The sequence below is a fragment of the Girardinichthys multiradiatus genome, chromosome 1 (genome assembly GCF_021462225.1).
Source record: "Girardinichthys multiradiatus isolate DD_20200921_A chromosome 1, DD_fGirMul_XY1, whole genome shotgun sequence".
NCBI lineage: Eukaryota > Metazoa > Chordata > Actinopteri > Cyprinodontiformes > Goodeidae > Girardinichthys > Girardinichthys multiradiatus.
Window position 1 is genome coordinate 5121725 of NC_061794.1, and position 17174 is coordinate 5138898.

Here is a 17174-nt window from a genome sequence, read left to right on the forward strand (position 1 = left end):
AGACATCGTTCAGGCTTTAGGGCAGCTTACAGCTAAGAGTGAGTGGGACAAGTTCTGGCCGCAGCAGATGCTCTTTGTTGCTCACAGTTATTGTTGTTGAAAGCTGACACTGGGAGCTCTGGATTGGCTCCAGCTCCTCTTCCTATTGGCTGGCCCTGAGTGTCAGTCAGGTGCCTGGCCACGCCCCCCGTGGACCTGCTGAACTCCGGGGGGTGGAGGAGCGGGGGACTGACTTATAGTTGAAGTAAAGTTCTCCAAACTTTGTTGCTCAGAAGTTAAACTAGCCTGCGGGACTCGGCGGTGGTTGCGGGACTGAAAGGGACTGAAGAGACGCAGAGGAGGAGGAAGAGCGCAAACATGAAGTTGTGCCGCTCTTTTCTGGGTTCGTAGCTCTCATTTGTCGCGTATTGTGCACAACTTTTAGAGATTAACTTTGTGCTCCGGCATCTGCGTCTCAGGCGCGTTTTAGTAGAAATTTCTCTTCATCTTCATAATGTGTTTGTCTTCAGCACATAATGATAATCTCTGCACAGCATATATTTTATGAAGTTTATTCGACCGCAGGTTCAAAGAATAGTCTGTTTGACATGATTGAACCGTTACTGCACGATTAAAAGAAGCTTATATCCGTCTAATCACTTTAAAACTTCCCTACAGCGAGTCCAATAAACTCCAGCTTTTACACTAAAGTAAAAACTGAACTTTAAGTCAGTGAGAAAGAAAAGGCAGTCCAGACAAAGGACAGTTGGTCCCCTAGGGGACCGTGTGGCCCTGGTACCGTAGGGACAATGCTAGGCAGCGGGCTTATTAAAAACTTTTTTGTTGTGTTACTCTGTCGTCTTGTTCCATCTGTCGAGGGACTATAGGGCCTCCCCCGGTCCCAACCTTAGCGCCCAGTCAGCTGCTGCCCCCATGTAATATTTATGCTGGCTGCTCAGCTCCACACAATATAAGCATAAGAGCTGCGAGGCCTTGGTGCCATCTGCATCCACGGGCATACTTCTGAACAACAGAGAGAAAGTTTTCCCAGCTGATGGAGCGGCTGCAGCCTGATACCTCCAAAGAAAACTGCCTTTAATTATTCCAGTTTGGCTCCGATCCCTTCAGAACTTATCCTGGGGATTCTGTTCCTCTTTTAGCTCAGAATGCAAGCTGAGATTGTTGTCGGTAGTTGACTTGATTGGAAAAGCTTTTTAGTTTTTTGATAACCTTTTAGTAAACCTTAGAATAAAGGTGTAGTGGACTTTATTTTTATTCCAGAAGAACAGGTGAAAACATTTGTCTAAAATTATTAGAAGCATAGGACTAAACATATATTTGTAAACTATGAGGCCTATAAAAACTTTCGTTTTGTTTGTTTCCAATTATAGGAAGGACAAACACGTTCAGTTTAAACTGGTGCTAAAGACGGTTTCAGGGTTTTTAATCATCCAGAAAATAAATCTAATCTTGTCTGAAATAATAAAAATGAATTTTAAAAAGTATCTCAAATAAAGACAATATAGGGGTTGATTATAAAAGTTAGTTTTAAAGAAAGTCCAAATAAAACATTTATTGTGAGTTTTTGGGGCTAACTAACCCTTCATGGTGAAGGAAAAGGTTTAACTAGAAAACTTTAAAAGTTTTCTCCCTAAAATTGGAGAAAGAGAAGCATAAATGTTAAAGAGTCCGGCTCATAATGAGGCAATAATTAATTTCATTTAAAGTCCCTTATCTTTCCAAAGATGCTTTCAGCAGGCTGATTAGAGGGAGAAAGTAGATCCAGGTAATGAATTTTAGGTGAACTAAAACTACTTTCAAACTGAGGGTTTCCTTCTTCCTTTTTGGAGGGGAGGGCATTAAACTTGATTTTCCTGAGATGGTTGGAGCGGCCCTCAGACAAAGCTCTTTGTTTCGTCAACAAAGACTTTCAGAAGTTATTGTGCGGAGCTCTGGAGCTCTCCGGAGTTCTGAAATCAGACGCTCACCTCAACCGGGCATGTTGGAGCTGTCCACAGTCCTGAAGTCTCCTCAAACTGCTAGAGCAGCATCAGTTGGAGTTTATTCCACAAATTTGTGTCCTATCTCTCCTGTGATTTTTACAAGATTTACAAAATAACCTGTCTGGGATCAAACTTCCTACATTATTTTAGATCAGGGATTTTTTTCCTCGATTCCCCCTTCCTTCGTTTACTTGATTGCCGATGCTGTTGTTGCTGCAGTTGTGAATCCTTTCTTCCTCTCTGCAGCCACAGTCTGAAATCATACTGACGGTGGCGTGCACGGGCCGGTGATTGATTTCAGCTCCAGTGCATAACAATAGGATTGCACAAAAAGAGCCTGCTGCAAAGAGATAAGAATTTAATAGAATTTCAGAAAGCTGAAGGTTGGGCTTTTTGAATATTCCCTGCGTGCGCAGTGTGGAGACAGCAGATAAAGGATGGCATTTGTGGTGACTATTCTCAAATGGCTTGTAATGAATGCTTGTCATTTCCACTAATGGTCTCAAAACCATGGTGTGAGCAATATTTTGGGGATGAGTCCAAGTTGCACCATCAAGATTTGCTGTTTGTTGTATACAAAAATAATCAAAAAATCAGTTTCCCACTCTGATCAGTCTTTTAGCTCCTTTCCTAGTCTGATAATTCCAGCTGATATCCTATCTTTCCGCAGTGCATAAATAACTTCCAGCAGAGTTCCTTCAGAGACCTGCCTGTTTGCATATATAAGTTGTTAAACCCCCCACTTTCAATTCAGAGAAGTTATCAGATGCTGTCAAATACACACTCTCCACACAACTACCACATCAATTTTCGGTCCAAGGAAAAAAAAGTATCTTCAGAAAGAATAATTAATTAAATTGTCTATGGCAAAATGTGTTTCAGACATTTCACATTTTTATAATAAATATCACTTGGAATAAAGTGTCAGACATGGAATTGAAAACTAGGAAAATCTTCCTCAGTGTGTGTAAAACCGATTCATCTGTCAACCTGTTCTGTGTAAATTCAGTTTTCTTGGTGGTCCCAGGCCAGCAGGGGGCCCTAAGCTGCTGCAAAGTTCGCATTTATATAAGGCCAACCCTGCTTTTGCCGAACTTTAAATGTGTCAAATCTGCGGCTGCGAATTCTTTTTGCAGGACTCTGTTTGAAATGTTAAGTTAATGATTTTTAGAAGGTAGTTAGTATTTACCAAAATAAACAGTTACATTTTCATCAAGGATATCATTTCTTAAATCTATTATTCAATGACAGTTCATTTCTAACATTAGATACTTCAGTGTGATAAAATCAGCTCAGTGAGATGTTTTTCTAATTCGTCTTGTGCATTGCCCTTGAGAGAATGCTAAGACCAATATTTTTATCAGTTGCATATATAAAATATGTCAACTTTGTAAAAGTTAAGAACTTATGGTGGAGAAAGTTTCTTTGATGGAGCAAATATTGAACTTTGTATCCAGCTTTAACTAATTTAGTAGCAGCACTAATGCTAAAGTCAAATTTGCTCACAGGCTGCAGCTTTTTAACCCTGAGGTGGTCACTGCCAATGAAGGGCACATGTTAGCTGTGGTTGTCAGGAAAAGGGTTTGCATGTCACCTTGTTAGAATACATTTACAAAGTTTATTACTTTTCAGTTCTGTTGTATGCCTTAATCCCAAATACAGAGGACAAACCACATGCGCAAAATGATCTTAATACTTTGTTAGGATTAATCTAATTATGTTGAAAAGTACATTTTAAGAAATAGTTGGAATTTTACAAATTTATGTAATTGTGTCTTTGTATATTCTTTACAGATTTCTAGTAAAGAATATACAAATTATTACCACAGTTTTATTGATTAAATTCTAACAGTTTTTCTGCATAACTTTTGACATAAAAAGAAACCAAAACAATAGGTAACAATAGGTAAATCTGGGCCCTTCATTTGCAGAACTTGATATGTATAAAATCTGAGCTCAGTCTGGGGTGAATTGTGTGGTGATAGCAGGGTGCTGTTTGAAATGGTTAGGAGCGGCGGGGGGGGTGGGGGGGGGGGGGGGGGGGACTTATTTTCATATTTGGGAAATGATGTAGGGTGGAAATTTGGTTTGAAGTCAGAGAGAGAGTGAAGGAGAAAGGGGTGAGTGTGTGTAGTAAAAGGGGAGGGGGTCCTAAGCCCTGCCCATGTGATGCTGGAGGTTTTACTACAGCTTCCGTGATGTCATGGCAAAGGGCGGAGGGAGGAGTTGCAGGGGGTTTCGGAGGGGTGGAGAGGGGCCGGGATGGAGGGAGGGAGGTGGGGGGCTGTACAATGGCTCATGAGGGAAAGGTAAGTCAATATTACGTTTTTTTTCCTTCCTCCTCGCTGACAAAGGCAAATGAAGCCATGTTTTTGCTTACAAACATCTTAACGCGTGGATGCGGAGCCATGCGCCGATGCGCTGCGTGAGGAGAGGCCGCTGCGACCTTCCGCCTGCTCCCCTCTGATTCCTGAGATCTTTGGAAACGGGATAGATGGTTTTTAAATCTTTACTTGGGATATCTTTTAAAGCGAACAACTTGAGTCGCACTGTAACTCTCAGAGAGCAGCGAGGACCCAAAAACATCAGATCTAATTGGATACAGGTAACCAGAAATAAATGTGTGTATGTTTAATGATTAGATGAAAAACGGCTCTTTTTACATAACTTTAATGTTTGTCCGCGTCATGTTTTTTCTGAACGCCGATTTTTCTCATGGTTGATGTTTGTTTGATTGATTGTTTTTTTTTTTTTTTTTTTTTTCATTTCTGGTTCAGAAATGAAAACTTATAGCAAAACAAACTCGATCTTTTTCATGTGTGCGTTTGTCGTGCTCCGTTTAACTGAGAATAGATTTAAGCTTCAAATGTTTAATAAGCAGAGGAAGCATGGCGCTGCTTTTCCAGATGCTCGGTGATGCTGCGTGTTTATTTTACACAGTTTGTCAGTTGAAGCATCCTCTCTCTGTGCAAGAAAACGCACCGTTTTTATCTACCACTGAACGCCAACTTATCGGACCGGGTCGCAACTGAAGTGCGCCCCGTCCTCTAGTTTCACCTTCCGGATCTCCGGGAATAGATCGCCGGCTTTTCTCCACCGACCGACTGACCTCTCCGCTGTTTGCAGTAAGACGTGTCCGATTATAGGAGATGTTAGGATGCTGAGCGTAAACATGCACGGGCAGACGGAGGGCTGGATGGAAGGATGGAGGGAGGGGTTGGCCATTTGATCCTCTGCAGCAAAAAAGAGATGCTCTCTTCAAATGTCAGCCGCCTTTCATAGTGCGCAGATTCAAAGAGAAAATAAAAAGTCCTCAGAAATAAGCGCAGCCTCATTTCAGCGCATTTCTCGAAGCGATTCAGCGGCTCGGTGCAGATAGGGATCTTTTATTTTTAATTTCTATCCCCTCCTCCTCCTCCTACCTTCTTGCTTTGCTTACATGACCGCTTAATGTGCTCCATGTGCGCCTCGCGGTTTGTCAAAGCACCTGCGTCCTAAGATGGAGGAAGGAGATGAAGGATGAGGATGAGGAGGATGAGGATGCGCGGAGCGTTATGTCACCGTGCTCTGTAACTTTCCTGTCCATCCCATCGGAGAAACTTCCGCTGCGTGTCTTAGAAAACCAGTCAGGTAAATAAACAGAACTTCTCTGTTTTAAAAAGCGTCCAGATACAGAAGCGGTTTGGGGTTTTATGAGATGTTTTCTGCTGATATTTTTTATGTTAATGGTGACATTTTAGACAGGTTTCCTCTGTTTTAACTGGCTTCTAAACTGGTTGTAAACCAAAGAAATAAACTTAAAGAAATAAGGCTCAGCTTTAACTCTGCTGAGTTAGCACATTTTGTTTACTTTTCCAGTAATTCCACACTGGCATAAAAAACTTAAATACATTATGCATATTACAGTATTTATAGTGTACTTAACTCAACCAAATTAAATTGTAGCTAATTATTAAGACCATTTGCTCACCTGGCATTTCTTCCCATGTTAAATTGAAACAAACAAGAAATAAAAGCAGGTTTGTCATTAGGTCATGAAACAATTCAATTCAGTTTATTTATATAGCGTCAATTCATAACACATGTCGTCTCAAGGCACTTTACAAAAGTCAGGTTCATACATTCCAATTAATCCTAACAATTGAACAGTGCAGTCAGATTCAGTTATTTATTCAAATTGGATAAAAAGTTTTTCTATCTAAGGAAACCCAGCAGATTGCATCCAGTCAGTGACTTGCAACATTCCCTCCTCCTGGATGAGCATGTAGAGACAGTGGACAGTCACTGGCGTTGACTTTGCAGCAATCCCTCATACTGAGCATGCATGTAGCGACAGTGGAGAGGAAAAACTCCCTTTTAATAGGAAGAAACCTCCAGCAGAACCAGAACCAGGCTCAGTGTGAGCGCCCATCTGCCACGACTGACTGGAGGTTTGAGAGAACAGAGCAGGGACACAAAGAGAACACAGAAGCCCTGATCCAGGAGTACTTTCTATGGGAAGGAAAAGTAAATGTTAATGGATGTAGCTCCTTTAGTCGTTTCACCTAGAAAGAAAGAACAGATAAACTCTGAGCCAGTTTTCAAGGTTAGAGTCTGAAAAAAAGCACATAGAGTATGTTACAGTTAAGCTCAGTCAATCGCCATGTCTAGGAGAGAGAAAGGGTTAAACACTGAAAGACAGGGCCATGTGGATCATCGGTAGAGGGTGAGCATTAGGTTGTTGCCAGCAGAAGCTCGGACGATGCCCCTCTCCAGAAAGGTGTCACAGGTAGACACAGAACCAGGCCAGGTGTAGCTTCTAGGAAGAGAAAAGAGAGAACAAAGTTAAAAGCTGAAATAACAGAAAATAATGCAAAATTGGAAAACATTAATATGAAAGTAATAAACTGGGAAAGAACTGCAATCTGGGAATGACGTCACACCCAAGCTGAATGTAAGTTAGAAGATCATTGTGATTTTCTAATTGTTCTGGTGCTAGCTGCTGCTAGCAGCACTAGCCCAGATAATTTATTTCACTCAGTTCTGTTTGTTCCAGCACTGAAGAAGGATGTTCACAAATATAGGCTGTCTAGAACTGTGTGAAACAGTTCTAACAAGATACAAACTCTCATAAATACAAATAAATAGTTCATAGCGTCAACTATCACTGCAATCTGGCTGCATGTACACAACCTAGGCCCCCTGAAGCAACCTTTGACCTTCAGGGGGGATTTCTTTTTGTGTTTAGAACTGTGAACATTGGAAGACCGGACTTCCAAGTCCAGAGAAGACAACAGAAGCTGAGCTTGCTGGCATGTTTGGCTTTAGCATTCACACTCAAAGACAGTTTACAACGTATTCAAACTTAAATATTTGCTGCAACACAGAAACATTTCCCACCACGAACCTGACGACAGTCATTAGCTTCATATTATTGATGTATTTATTATTTTATTATTGATGTGTTTAACCTTACTGCTCTCTGTACATCGCTAAATGAGAATGAGAACGAGAATAATGGCTGACTGAAACAACATCTTTAGTTAAATTCTATTAAAACTGTTTAGAGGGATTATTTTACTTAAAAACATAGTTGTTATTTTTTTGCTTCATGAAAATATAAATAACTTTAGTGGCCAATATTTAATATCCTCCAAAATTCCTTTTTATTGTGTAGCCTAGTTTAGGGGGATTACAGAATTAGGTTATTGGTGCCCTATGCTGCCAGCGGAGGCCATAACGGTGGAGAATAGACAAGACGTTACTCATTTGCCGCTTTCCGTCTGCATCCCTTTTTTGGTTTCATTTTTGGGTGATAAGAGGAGACCTCTTGTATTTGTGAGGGCCTGAAAAGCAGCCGATGCTGAGGACAGCAGGTGCCGGATAAGGGAGGGCCATGAACATGTAGGAAGAGCAGCTGGGGCCAAATTGCACCCTCCTCTCCCAGAGACTGCATCAGGAATGTAAAGCAACACGAGCAGAGGTCAGGGTCGTACTCTCAATGGAGAGGAGGCATCCGCATCTAAAGAATAGAAAGAATGAATTTCATGCCTTGGCTCTGAAAGAGAAATTGATTAAAGATAACTTTGATTAACTTGATTAAGAAAAGTCCAATTGGCCGAAAATGTCAGATGAGATTCATTTGTGACTTATAGAAATGTTTAGTGTTTGAGTTGTGCAGCTCACCCCTGTAGTTTGTATTCTGGTACCACATTTGATGCTGAGATCATGATGGCCCTCAGGGGAGTTCCTTCAAAAGCCCACCCCATAATTGGTAAAAACGAACATCTGCTATTTTTGGTTCTAATTCACTTTCAGACATTGAGGTTTAAAACTCAGGTGACCCATCCTTATGTCTCATCTTTGTATCACAATCTCATTTCTGACATCTTGCTGAACATCTCCTTTGTTTCCATTTAATATTTTTGACGAAGATGAGGCTGTCCCACTGCCCAACTTTTGCCCCATCCATCTCTGCTTTGGGGATCACTGTAATCACACTAAGTTGTCTCTAAATCCTACTTTACAGGAGCAGGGCTGTACATCTGGGCCTGCAGTAATACTGTTACTGACTGAACACCCTGGCGTTTAATCTAACTCTGGATTTAGGCCTCTTTGCTCCATTGTCCCAGCAGAGTAAGCCCCACTCCTGTAATAGTATTACTTGACCCTAAAGTTTACAGAGCTTTTTTGTTTCTATTTTGGAATGAACAATAAAGCCTAAACATACTGTTTTTTCACATTTTGCTGTTTCAGAAAATCGGATTTGATTAAAAACTCCTGGTAGTCAATATTCCCTCATTTTGTATTCGTCCCCCAACTGTTCCCACCTCTCGAGCAAGGCCTCCCAAGTGAATGGCTAATTGTCCCGTGCTCCTCCAATTTTCTCTACAAAATAATGAGCTTTGTGTGTTTTTAGGTGAGGATGAGCAGCGTGTGATCAAACAGGAAGCAGGAGCTCTGATTATTCTCCCTGTCTGCACAGAGGTGGAATAAAACGACAGATAAAAACAAAGGAGGGATCACTTTGATCGTCCTTTTCTTTCATTTTAAGAGTTCTAAAATGTCCACGTGTTTGTAACCCGAGAGGTGGTGGATATGGACGCTGGTCTACAGCTGGAGGCTGCTTGTCCTGAAAATCAGCTTTCACCTTCCCAGCTTCCAAACTAGCACGGAGCAGCCAGATGGATGCTCACTTCCCTCTGTAATAAAGTGGTTTGTGTGTCTGCGGAGACAGAGATAGCTGAGATAGAGATGCAGTCCAACAGTATTGCTGCTGTAATCACTTTTCTTCAGCTGGCAGATGAAAGTTGATAAACAAGCGTTTTCTGAAGAGTGCTGGCTGAGCTTTGGTGAGGTGAAGCAGGGAGAAGAGGGAGGCCACAGAATAACATCCCACTTTTTATCTTCTTTCTGTATGTGTTCACTCGCAGACCAGGCGAGTGAGAATAAAATAGAAAAAAGACAATGAGGGGTAAAGGTCAGGGTTTGCACCTACCTTCTCAACTCCTTCAAAGCATTTCAAAAAGCAGAATTACTGCATTTGTTTTAAAGTTGGGATGTGGAAGAACATCTACAACTAGAATAATGCATCATAAATACTGAGCCGCTTTAATTAACTTATTCAGTAGAGTGACCCAAACCTTGCTTTGTTTGGGTTTTGATTGCTCCGAGATGTTTTGTGGACAAAGAAAAAGGCAGCCTTTTGTAGTCAGTGGGGTCACTGTAAACTCAAGGGCCCTTCCTCTTTCACAAAAGCCCACACCTACCGGCAGAGGTGCACGAGTCCCACAAAGGTGAAAGCTAAGGGATGGAGATGTATCTGTATTCCAAAAAGGAGTCAGATTTCACGGCACAAGCTGGGCCAGAAAACAGCAAGCGACAGAGAGAGAGAGAGAGTGTGAGGTGTCTTAATGCTGCATTAGTTGAAAAGTTCAGCCTTGGGCGTTCGTAGTGTAATGTACTGCACTCTGGCTGAACTTGAAACCGCCGCTTGGCTGTTAAATTTGTCCCCTCTGTCTGTGATGTCTTTAAAACTACAGAGGGATCCATAAGAGTCTGCTTCTCCTGGGACACCATCAGAAAGATGAGATCAAATGCTATTATCTTGATGGAAAAAAAACAGGGGGTGAGGGAAAAGGAAAAGAGATGGTTTGATTTATGTATGATTCATTATTTACTCCCCACACCCCACCCCCTCTAATCATACATGAGCCCCGAAAAGCTCGATAAAAATGCGCAGATTTGATTGATTCTAATAGCAAAGGGACAGGGACTCCAGCTGTGGCACTTAGGTACGGCTTTGTGTGAGATGTGAGCGGCATACGTCCTCTTCTTTCAGTTAATAAACCAGTGTCTGCACCATGCTTGAGTGGCCTAACCTTCCCCCACTCTCCCCTCACCCAAACCCCATCCACCGGTGCTGATGCTGATTTCACATATTTTTTCCTCTCTCTCTCTTTCCCCCATCCTGCACCCTCCTGTCCCGCCTCGTTCCCTCCTTTAGAAAATGAGTTTCGGGGTGAGCTGGTGAACCAGCGGTGGACACGAGGCGAGAGGAATAGCAGCCGCTGTCAGGCCTCCCAGAGACTGCAGAGCCGTAGACCAATCATGGTGAGTAACACCCCCTCCCCTATTTTCTTCACTCACCACACCCCTCAACGCCCTTTTTTCCAGAGCGGATTCTGCTTCCTGTGCATTTCCCTGATCCCTAACTCAGCGGGGAAAGTTGGATCGGATGGAGGAAGGAGGGGAAGGGGGTGGGGGGGCTGTGTGTTTGTGTGTGCGTTGTTTTTTTGCAGTGTGGGGGTTGGGGCAGGGTGAGGGGGAAAAACATGAATCAAGCAACACATCAAATCTCTCCGCCGGCTGGAGGCCCTGCCCATCCCTTGCCTCAGCCTCAGTTCAGTTTAGTTAAGCTCAGCACAGCACAGCTCAGCTTTTTCCTGCTGCTGAGTTCACTTCACAGGACTCACAATAATAAAAAAAAGAAACTCAAAAGGATGTCCTTGAGCTGCTCATACTTTTTTTTTGTCAATGGTAGTCCAACTAATGGTATCAGCAGAGCGGAGAAACTTCTGACCCCCACTGCCACCATTTCAAGGATTCTCAAAACACCTGATCCCCTTATTTCCAGAGCCATGCAACTGAGAGGGGCATCTAACAAAGAGATGGAGGGATTGAAGTGGGGTGGGGGTGGAGGGGGATTGGAAGAAGGAGGAGTGGGAGCAGTTTTCCCCTGGGCTCAGTAAAAGTAGTTTTGCTTGCCCCTGATGGCTCGGGTTCATCTGAAGAGATGACTTTTATTGATTGGGTTTGATTTCTGCCACAAATGAGGAGTGAGAGGTGCTGCTTTTAAACACTTCATCAAGGGTCACAAAGAAAGAATTTCCTAAAGAGTCACACAGTGCATGGGCCAGCCTTGAATTAGCTTTGTTTCTGCTTGCTTTGGCCTTAAAGTGTGTTTTCTTTTACTTATGCTGTCAGACAAGAACAGTATTTACTCTGTGTCTAAATACATAAATATCACCTTAACAAAGCAAAATAGACATTTGTAATATTTAATATACGTAGATGCAAAGACAGTAAAGATGATGAAAGACTCTCACTGTGGGGCTTGTTTTAATTCTCAGTAGAAATGTGCATATCTGTGAAAAATAGCTAAATAACCTGCAATCTTAACTATAAATTTCTGTGAAATATTTTATAAATCAATGTTGTGCTGTGCAGAATTGTCCAGTCCAGAGCTGATCAGTTGAACTGGTTTTATTTTATAACTAGAGATCAAAAGCAGTTGAGTCTGACCCCTATGTGAAAAGTAATTGCCCCCTAAACCTAATAACTGGCTGTGTCACCCTTGGCAGCAACAGCAGCCATTGAGTGTTCATGATAACTGGCTATGAGTCTTTTACATCACTGTGGGGAAATTCTGGCTAACTCTTCTTTGCTGAATTGTTTTAATTTCAAGACATTCAAGGGTCTTCAGGCATGAGTGGCCTGTTGAGGGTCATGCCACTGCATCTGAATCGAATGCAAGTTTGGCTTTTTTTGAGTCATTCAGAGGTGGATGTGCTGGTGTGTTTCAGATCATTCTCCTGCCACATAACCCAATTAACCTTGAGCTTAACGTCCTAAACTGCTGGTTAAATATGACCCCTCATTGTTTCCTACAGACCAGAATTCATGTTTCCATCAATAACAATAAGGTTCTGAAGAAGCAAAACAGCCCCAGACCATCATGCCTCACCACCACCATGTTTAATTGTAGTTATAAAGTTTTTCTTCTGAAATGCTTTGTTAGTTTTACACCAGATATAATGGAAAGCACACCTTCCAGAAAGTTCATATTTATGTCTTGTCAGTCCACAGAATATTTTTCCAAAAGTCTTGAAACTTATGAAGATGTTTTGGGGTCATGTTAGATGTTGCTTTTTTTTCTTTTCACCCAACTGTGGTTTTGGCCTTGAAACTCTCCCATGGATGTCATTTTTCATTTTTCTCCTCCTTCTGATTCTTCTGAATAACAAACAATGACCTTAATTAAGGCAAGTGAGGTTTGCTGTGCTTAAGATGTTGTTGTGGCGTCTTTTGTGACCTCATGTCACAAATATCTATGTACTGTATATTGCTCAGAATTCCGAGTTTATTTAAAATGATCACTAAACTTTTTTCTTGATTATCAGTCAACCAATATCCATGCACTGCTAAACCAACACAAACTGACAACCTTAAAAACTATTTCTTATTGAGTAAAGGATACAAAAGGCTACAAAAGTAAGAATTAGGATCTTCTCGGTAGCTGAAATGAAAAGGATTTTATGGCCAAATTCTGAATTCTCATACTTCGCTCTGATCTGATAGGAGAAAGCTGGGAACAGAGAATGGACTTAAAGTCTTTGTGATCAGCCAGTTTAGGCAGCACCAAATAACTGCTACAGGAAAACAAATAGAAGGCCATACTTAAAGTCTGATTTGTTGCTGTTTTGACTTATGAAACTGACCTGGGTCTGTATGGAAATGGGGTACTGTTTCTTCTGACATGAGGGTATTGGATGTGTGGATGGTCCCAACAATCACAATGAAATGGGTTGCTAATGTAACCTAACATTACCTTAGCCACATAAGATAAGAGGCTTCCATGATGGGTGGAAAAAAGAGATTTAATTTCAGAGCAGTTTCACAGAAACTTTTCACAAAATCAACAAAATGTATGATGACAAATGTAAAATATTTTACACTTTCTTTACATTCAAAGTTTGATACAATGCGAATGGATCGAATTTATAGCGCTTTTCAAGTCATACCAACCACTAAAAGAACTTCATACTATCGAGCCATATTCACCCAATCGCACTCACAAATGCGCACACATTTACACACCCAGGCATCCATCTGCATAAAAAACAGTTTTCTCTGGTTCAATTTAGGCTTCTATGTCTCTATTTTGAGTCACTTGCCAAAAATCCTGTTCTGTGGATGAAGGTCCACATCTAATGTGTTTGTGCATTGTTACACCTCCTGATTTCTTCTGATTTTTTTGAAGTCTGAATCCCAAATTCAGGAGGTATTATGAATACAGTGTACAAATATAACACACCAAAAATGTATATAAATATACACCAGACATTATAATAGTTATTGGTATGAGAGTAAGTTGCCTGCAACAAAGAAAATAAAAACATAAGGTTTATGTCATTATTTTTAACACACAAAAAAATAACTTGAATAGAGGAAATATAAAAATCGGATCTGAGGTGGAAAGTGTGAACTGTGTTCACTTTGCTGTTACTAAGCTTCCTGATAAGCTAAAACACCAGAGTTGATAACATTCTCTGAGCTGACTCAGATTTTGCATAAGATGTGGTTTTAGTACATTTAAAATGTCATTTTTTCAATCCCAAATGAAATTCAGTCAGTGATCAATAAATAATCACCTGGGAGCGGCAGTGGCGGAGGGGTGAAGCGGGCAGCCCATGTATGGATGCTTTAGTCCTCGACACTGACTGTTGTGGGTTTGAGTCCTGGTCCTCCCCCTCCCTCCACCCAGTTTCCTCTCAACTCTTTATTGAAAAAAAAGTAAAAAAAAAATAAAGACCATTAGTGTCTAAAAACTAATACAAAAATAAAGAATCTCCTGACTGCTCAGCCTTGTTTTCATTTCCAGAGCAGAAGAAATTGACTCTGGATCAGAGCTAAAAGATGCTTAAATCGGAGCCCTGAATCACATCAGGATGACTCAGACTGTAAATGGCAAACCTCTGATGGCAGACACACATATGACCCATTATGTGATCACACATGCTCAGTCTTTTTCACATACAAGTTGGGAAACATGACATCGGCCCCCACCCCCATCCCCACCGCTGCTATCTGCTCTGTCTTGTGTGGATTGTTAAGGTGAAAGTGCAGAGTCTCGCCAACATAGAGGCTGTACAGCTTGGTCTGCCCGTCAAGGGAAGCTTTGCTCTAATTGGCAGCTGCTGTCCGCAGGTCATTTTTGAAGATGTCGGCCTCCTCCGTATCGTCTCTCTGTGTCGCCACTCCACCTTAACCTCCATCCTCTCCTCATCAGCTGTTGTAAACCGGAAAATGAATAAAAGAGTCATTTATGTGCACCAAGGGACGAAGGGTGACCTTCTCTGTGAAGTCATTGCCCCCAGCCAGACATTTACATGGAGCTGTCAGAATACAGAGCAGAGATGAGGCCCTCCTGCTCCGGCCGCTGCACACAAAGAAGGACGTAATTGATAATGTACAACACAGCCTGAAGGGATGAGCTGCTTCTTCTTCCTCCTCCTGTTTCTTTTTCTTCTTCCCCGGCAGCTGCTCCGCACATTTCACACTCATTAAAGCACATGACATGCATGGATCTACAGCAGGTTCTGCACACAAACTCCTTTTCTCTCCTTTTCTGTACTGACCACACCGTCTGTGCTTCCATATGCATACCTTGTTAATGTGCTCTAATTAAACGACTGTAAAGGACAAGTTTAGAACATACAGAGAGCCCTTTGAAAGACATCCGGTAAATGCCTGCCTGTCTGCATTGGGATTTATTTGCTGTGAATTTGTGTTGATGCAAATTTAATGAGCTGGAACTGAGAAAAAAGGACAGGAAAAAGAAGAGAACTTTGATATGCTTACCTATTTGAATGTACGTAGCTATGGTTACACAAACATGAAAGCAACAGGAGCCCTTTTTAGTCCAGGTTTTGATTCACCCGTAGACTCTCGATGTAAGGAGGATGCAAAGGAAGGGGAAAAGAAGCGCAGCAGTACAATGTATTTTATTATGAAACAGGAATTTCTAGCATTTTTCTAAATTAACCCATGGTTATGTTCAGCCAGTTAAAATGTCCTGTTTAACCTGTAAAACTATTTTTTTTTGCCTTGAGATGATATTTGTTGTGAACTGGCACTATAAAAATAAATTGAATTGAACTGTGTTACCATCAGCAGCTCTACAGAGAGAAAGTCTGCTTTTAAATTAATTATAGAGGTTTTATAAAAAATTTTAAAAAAAAGGGATGTGACAGCCAATTATTCTACGGAAAAAACATTTTGTTGGACATGTTGAAGCTTCTTCAAAAATATTTGTCAGTTTGAGGTTCTGAGGTGGGAATGGCTATTTTCAAAAATGTTGTGACATTAGGCTTCAACTTCATCAACCTGTGAACAAACAGGCACATTGTCAGTATTAAAGAGTCAGATTTCAAAGCAAAAATACTGAATTTAAAACAGTCAGTCAGTCATTTTCTACCGCTTCTTCCATAGTGGGTCACGGTGAAGCTGGTGCCTATCTCCAGTAGTCTATGGGTTGGGAGGCAGGGTACACCCTGGACAGGTCACCAGTTCAACACACAAACACTCATTCACAAACCTAAGGGCAATTTAGAGAGACCAGTTAACCTAACAGGCATGTCTTTGGACTGTTGGGAGGAAGCCGGAGTACCCGGTGAGAACCCATGCATGCACGGGGAGAACATGCAAACTCCATGCAGAAAGACCCCCGGCTGGGAAATGAACCCAGGACCTTCTTGCTGCAAGGCAACAGTGCTACCAACTGCTCTACCGTGCAGCCCGACTCTAGAACATTCCCAGCAATATTTTGTATTTCATTCTATCTTTATTGATCATGATTCTGATCCTGGTTGGGACATCTCACTCATATGAAATGTGTCAGATTATGACACCTGACTAGTGGGCTCCTGCCAGGTCATTCCTGAATAGATTATTGAACATGACCTTAGATTTAGCAGGAAGCATCCAGTGCAGACAGGTACTTTTCATACATAAAAATTAGTATGAGTGTGTTACAGGCATATGTAATCATCTATAATTGCCAAAAATCTCATAAAAACAGCAGTGATTTTCTATGAAAGAGAATAAAAAGCACATATAAACTCTCATTTGAATCGTAAGCACTTCAAATTTGGTCTCTTTGCAATCCTTGCACATTTAGACACTTAAGTGACTAGGTGAAATCTAGCTTGCACGCAAGAATAAACATCCTGAAGAGCTTACAAATAATTACGATATACTCCTCTTCCCTCTTAGAACGAGTCACCTGCTCAGTACAGGTTGGACAGAAAGCTGTTGCTTGTTGTAGGACTTCTACATTAAAAGAGCTTCATCAAAAATCTAGAGGCTTGAGAGGAGCGGACTGATGCGGTGGACCGAAAGGAGGGGGTCGGGGCTGCACCTGTACCTCCAGCAACTGCTAATGAATGTATCCTCGATGGGAGTCAGGGGCGAAGAAAAGCCCTTAACAAGAACAACCGCTTGTTTCATCCTCCTCGCATCCTTCGTTCTTTCCTTCTTTTCATAAGTCTATTAGCAGGAAAGAGGTTCTGCCAAATAGGGTGAAGAAGAGAAAAGAAAGACTGAGAGAAACCAAGACCCTATGTTTGAATCCCACTATGGCTGTGCCAACTTGACTAAAGAGGAGCTACAAAGCAGCTAAGTGGATGGGCAAGCCAGGGTGACTGTAGTTGGATAAAAGGGGTGTAGACAGGAGCAAGCAGAAAGAAGTGTGGGACAGAAAGAAGGGAGAGCAAAAATATAAAAAAACAGAGTCCAGTAATCAAAGCTAATGGCTCCATTGTGTCTAGAAAGCATCCGATAGCTTTATAGAGGAGCTCTAAGTGTGGAGAGGTAGCAATGAGGAGGTGTGGTCCATGGTCAATGCGTGTGTGTGTGTGTGTGTGTGTGTGT

At 41.7% G+C, this 17174-nt stretch overlaps 1 protein-coding gene across 8 annotated transcripts in view; it reads left to right on the forward strand.

Moving 5' to 3' along the window:
• Positions 1–294: 294 nt before the first annotated feature.
• The window catches only part of myt1b (myelin transcription factor 1b), a 69398-nt gene continuing 52518 nt past the window's right edge, over positions 295–17174 (forward strand). For 4 of the 8 annotated variants that reach the window (XM_047368390.1, XM_047368401.1, XM_047368412.1 and 1 more), the window contains exons 1-2: positions 5592–5612; positions 10468–10574. In XM_047368390.1, the coding sequence (XP_047224346.1) occupies positions 10572–10574 (3 nt within the window). In that variant the 5' untranslated portion in view covers positions 5592–5612; positions 10468–10571. Of the gene's footprint in view, positions 383–4268; positions 4588–5566; positions 5613–10467; positions 10575–17174 lie in introns of those variants that run through there. The other 4 variants (XM_047368382.1, XM_047368430.1, XM_047368366.1 and 1 more) reach the window with 4 other exon arrangements.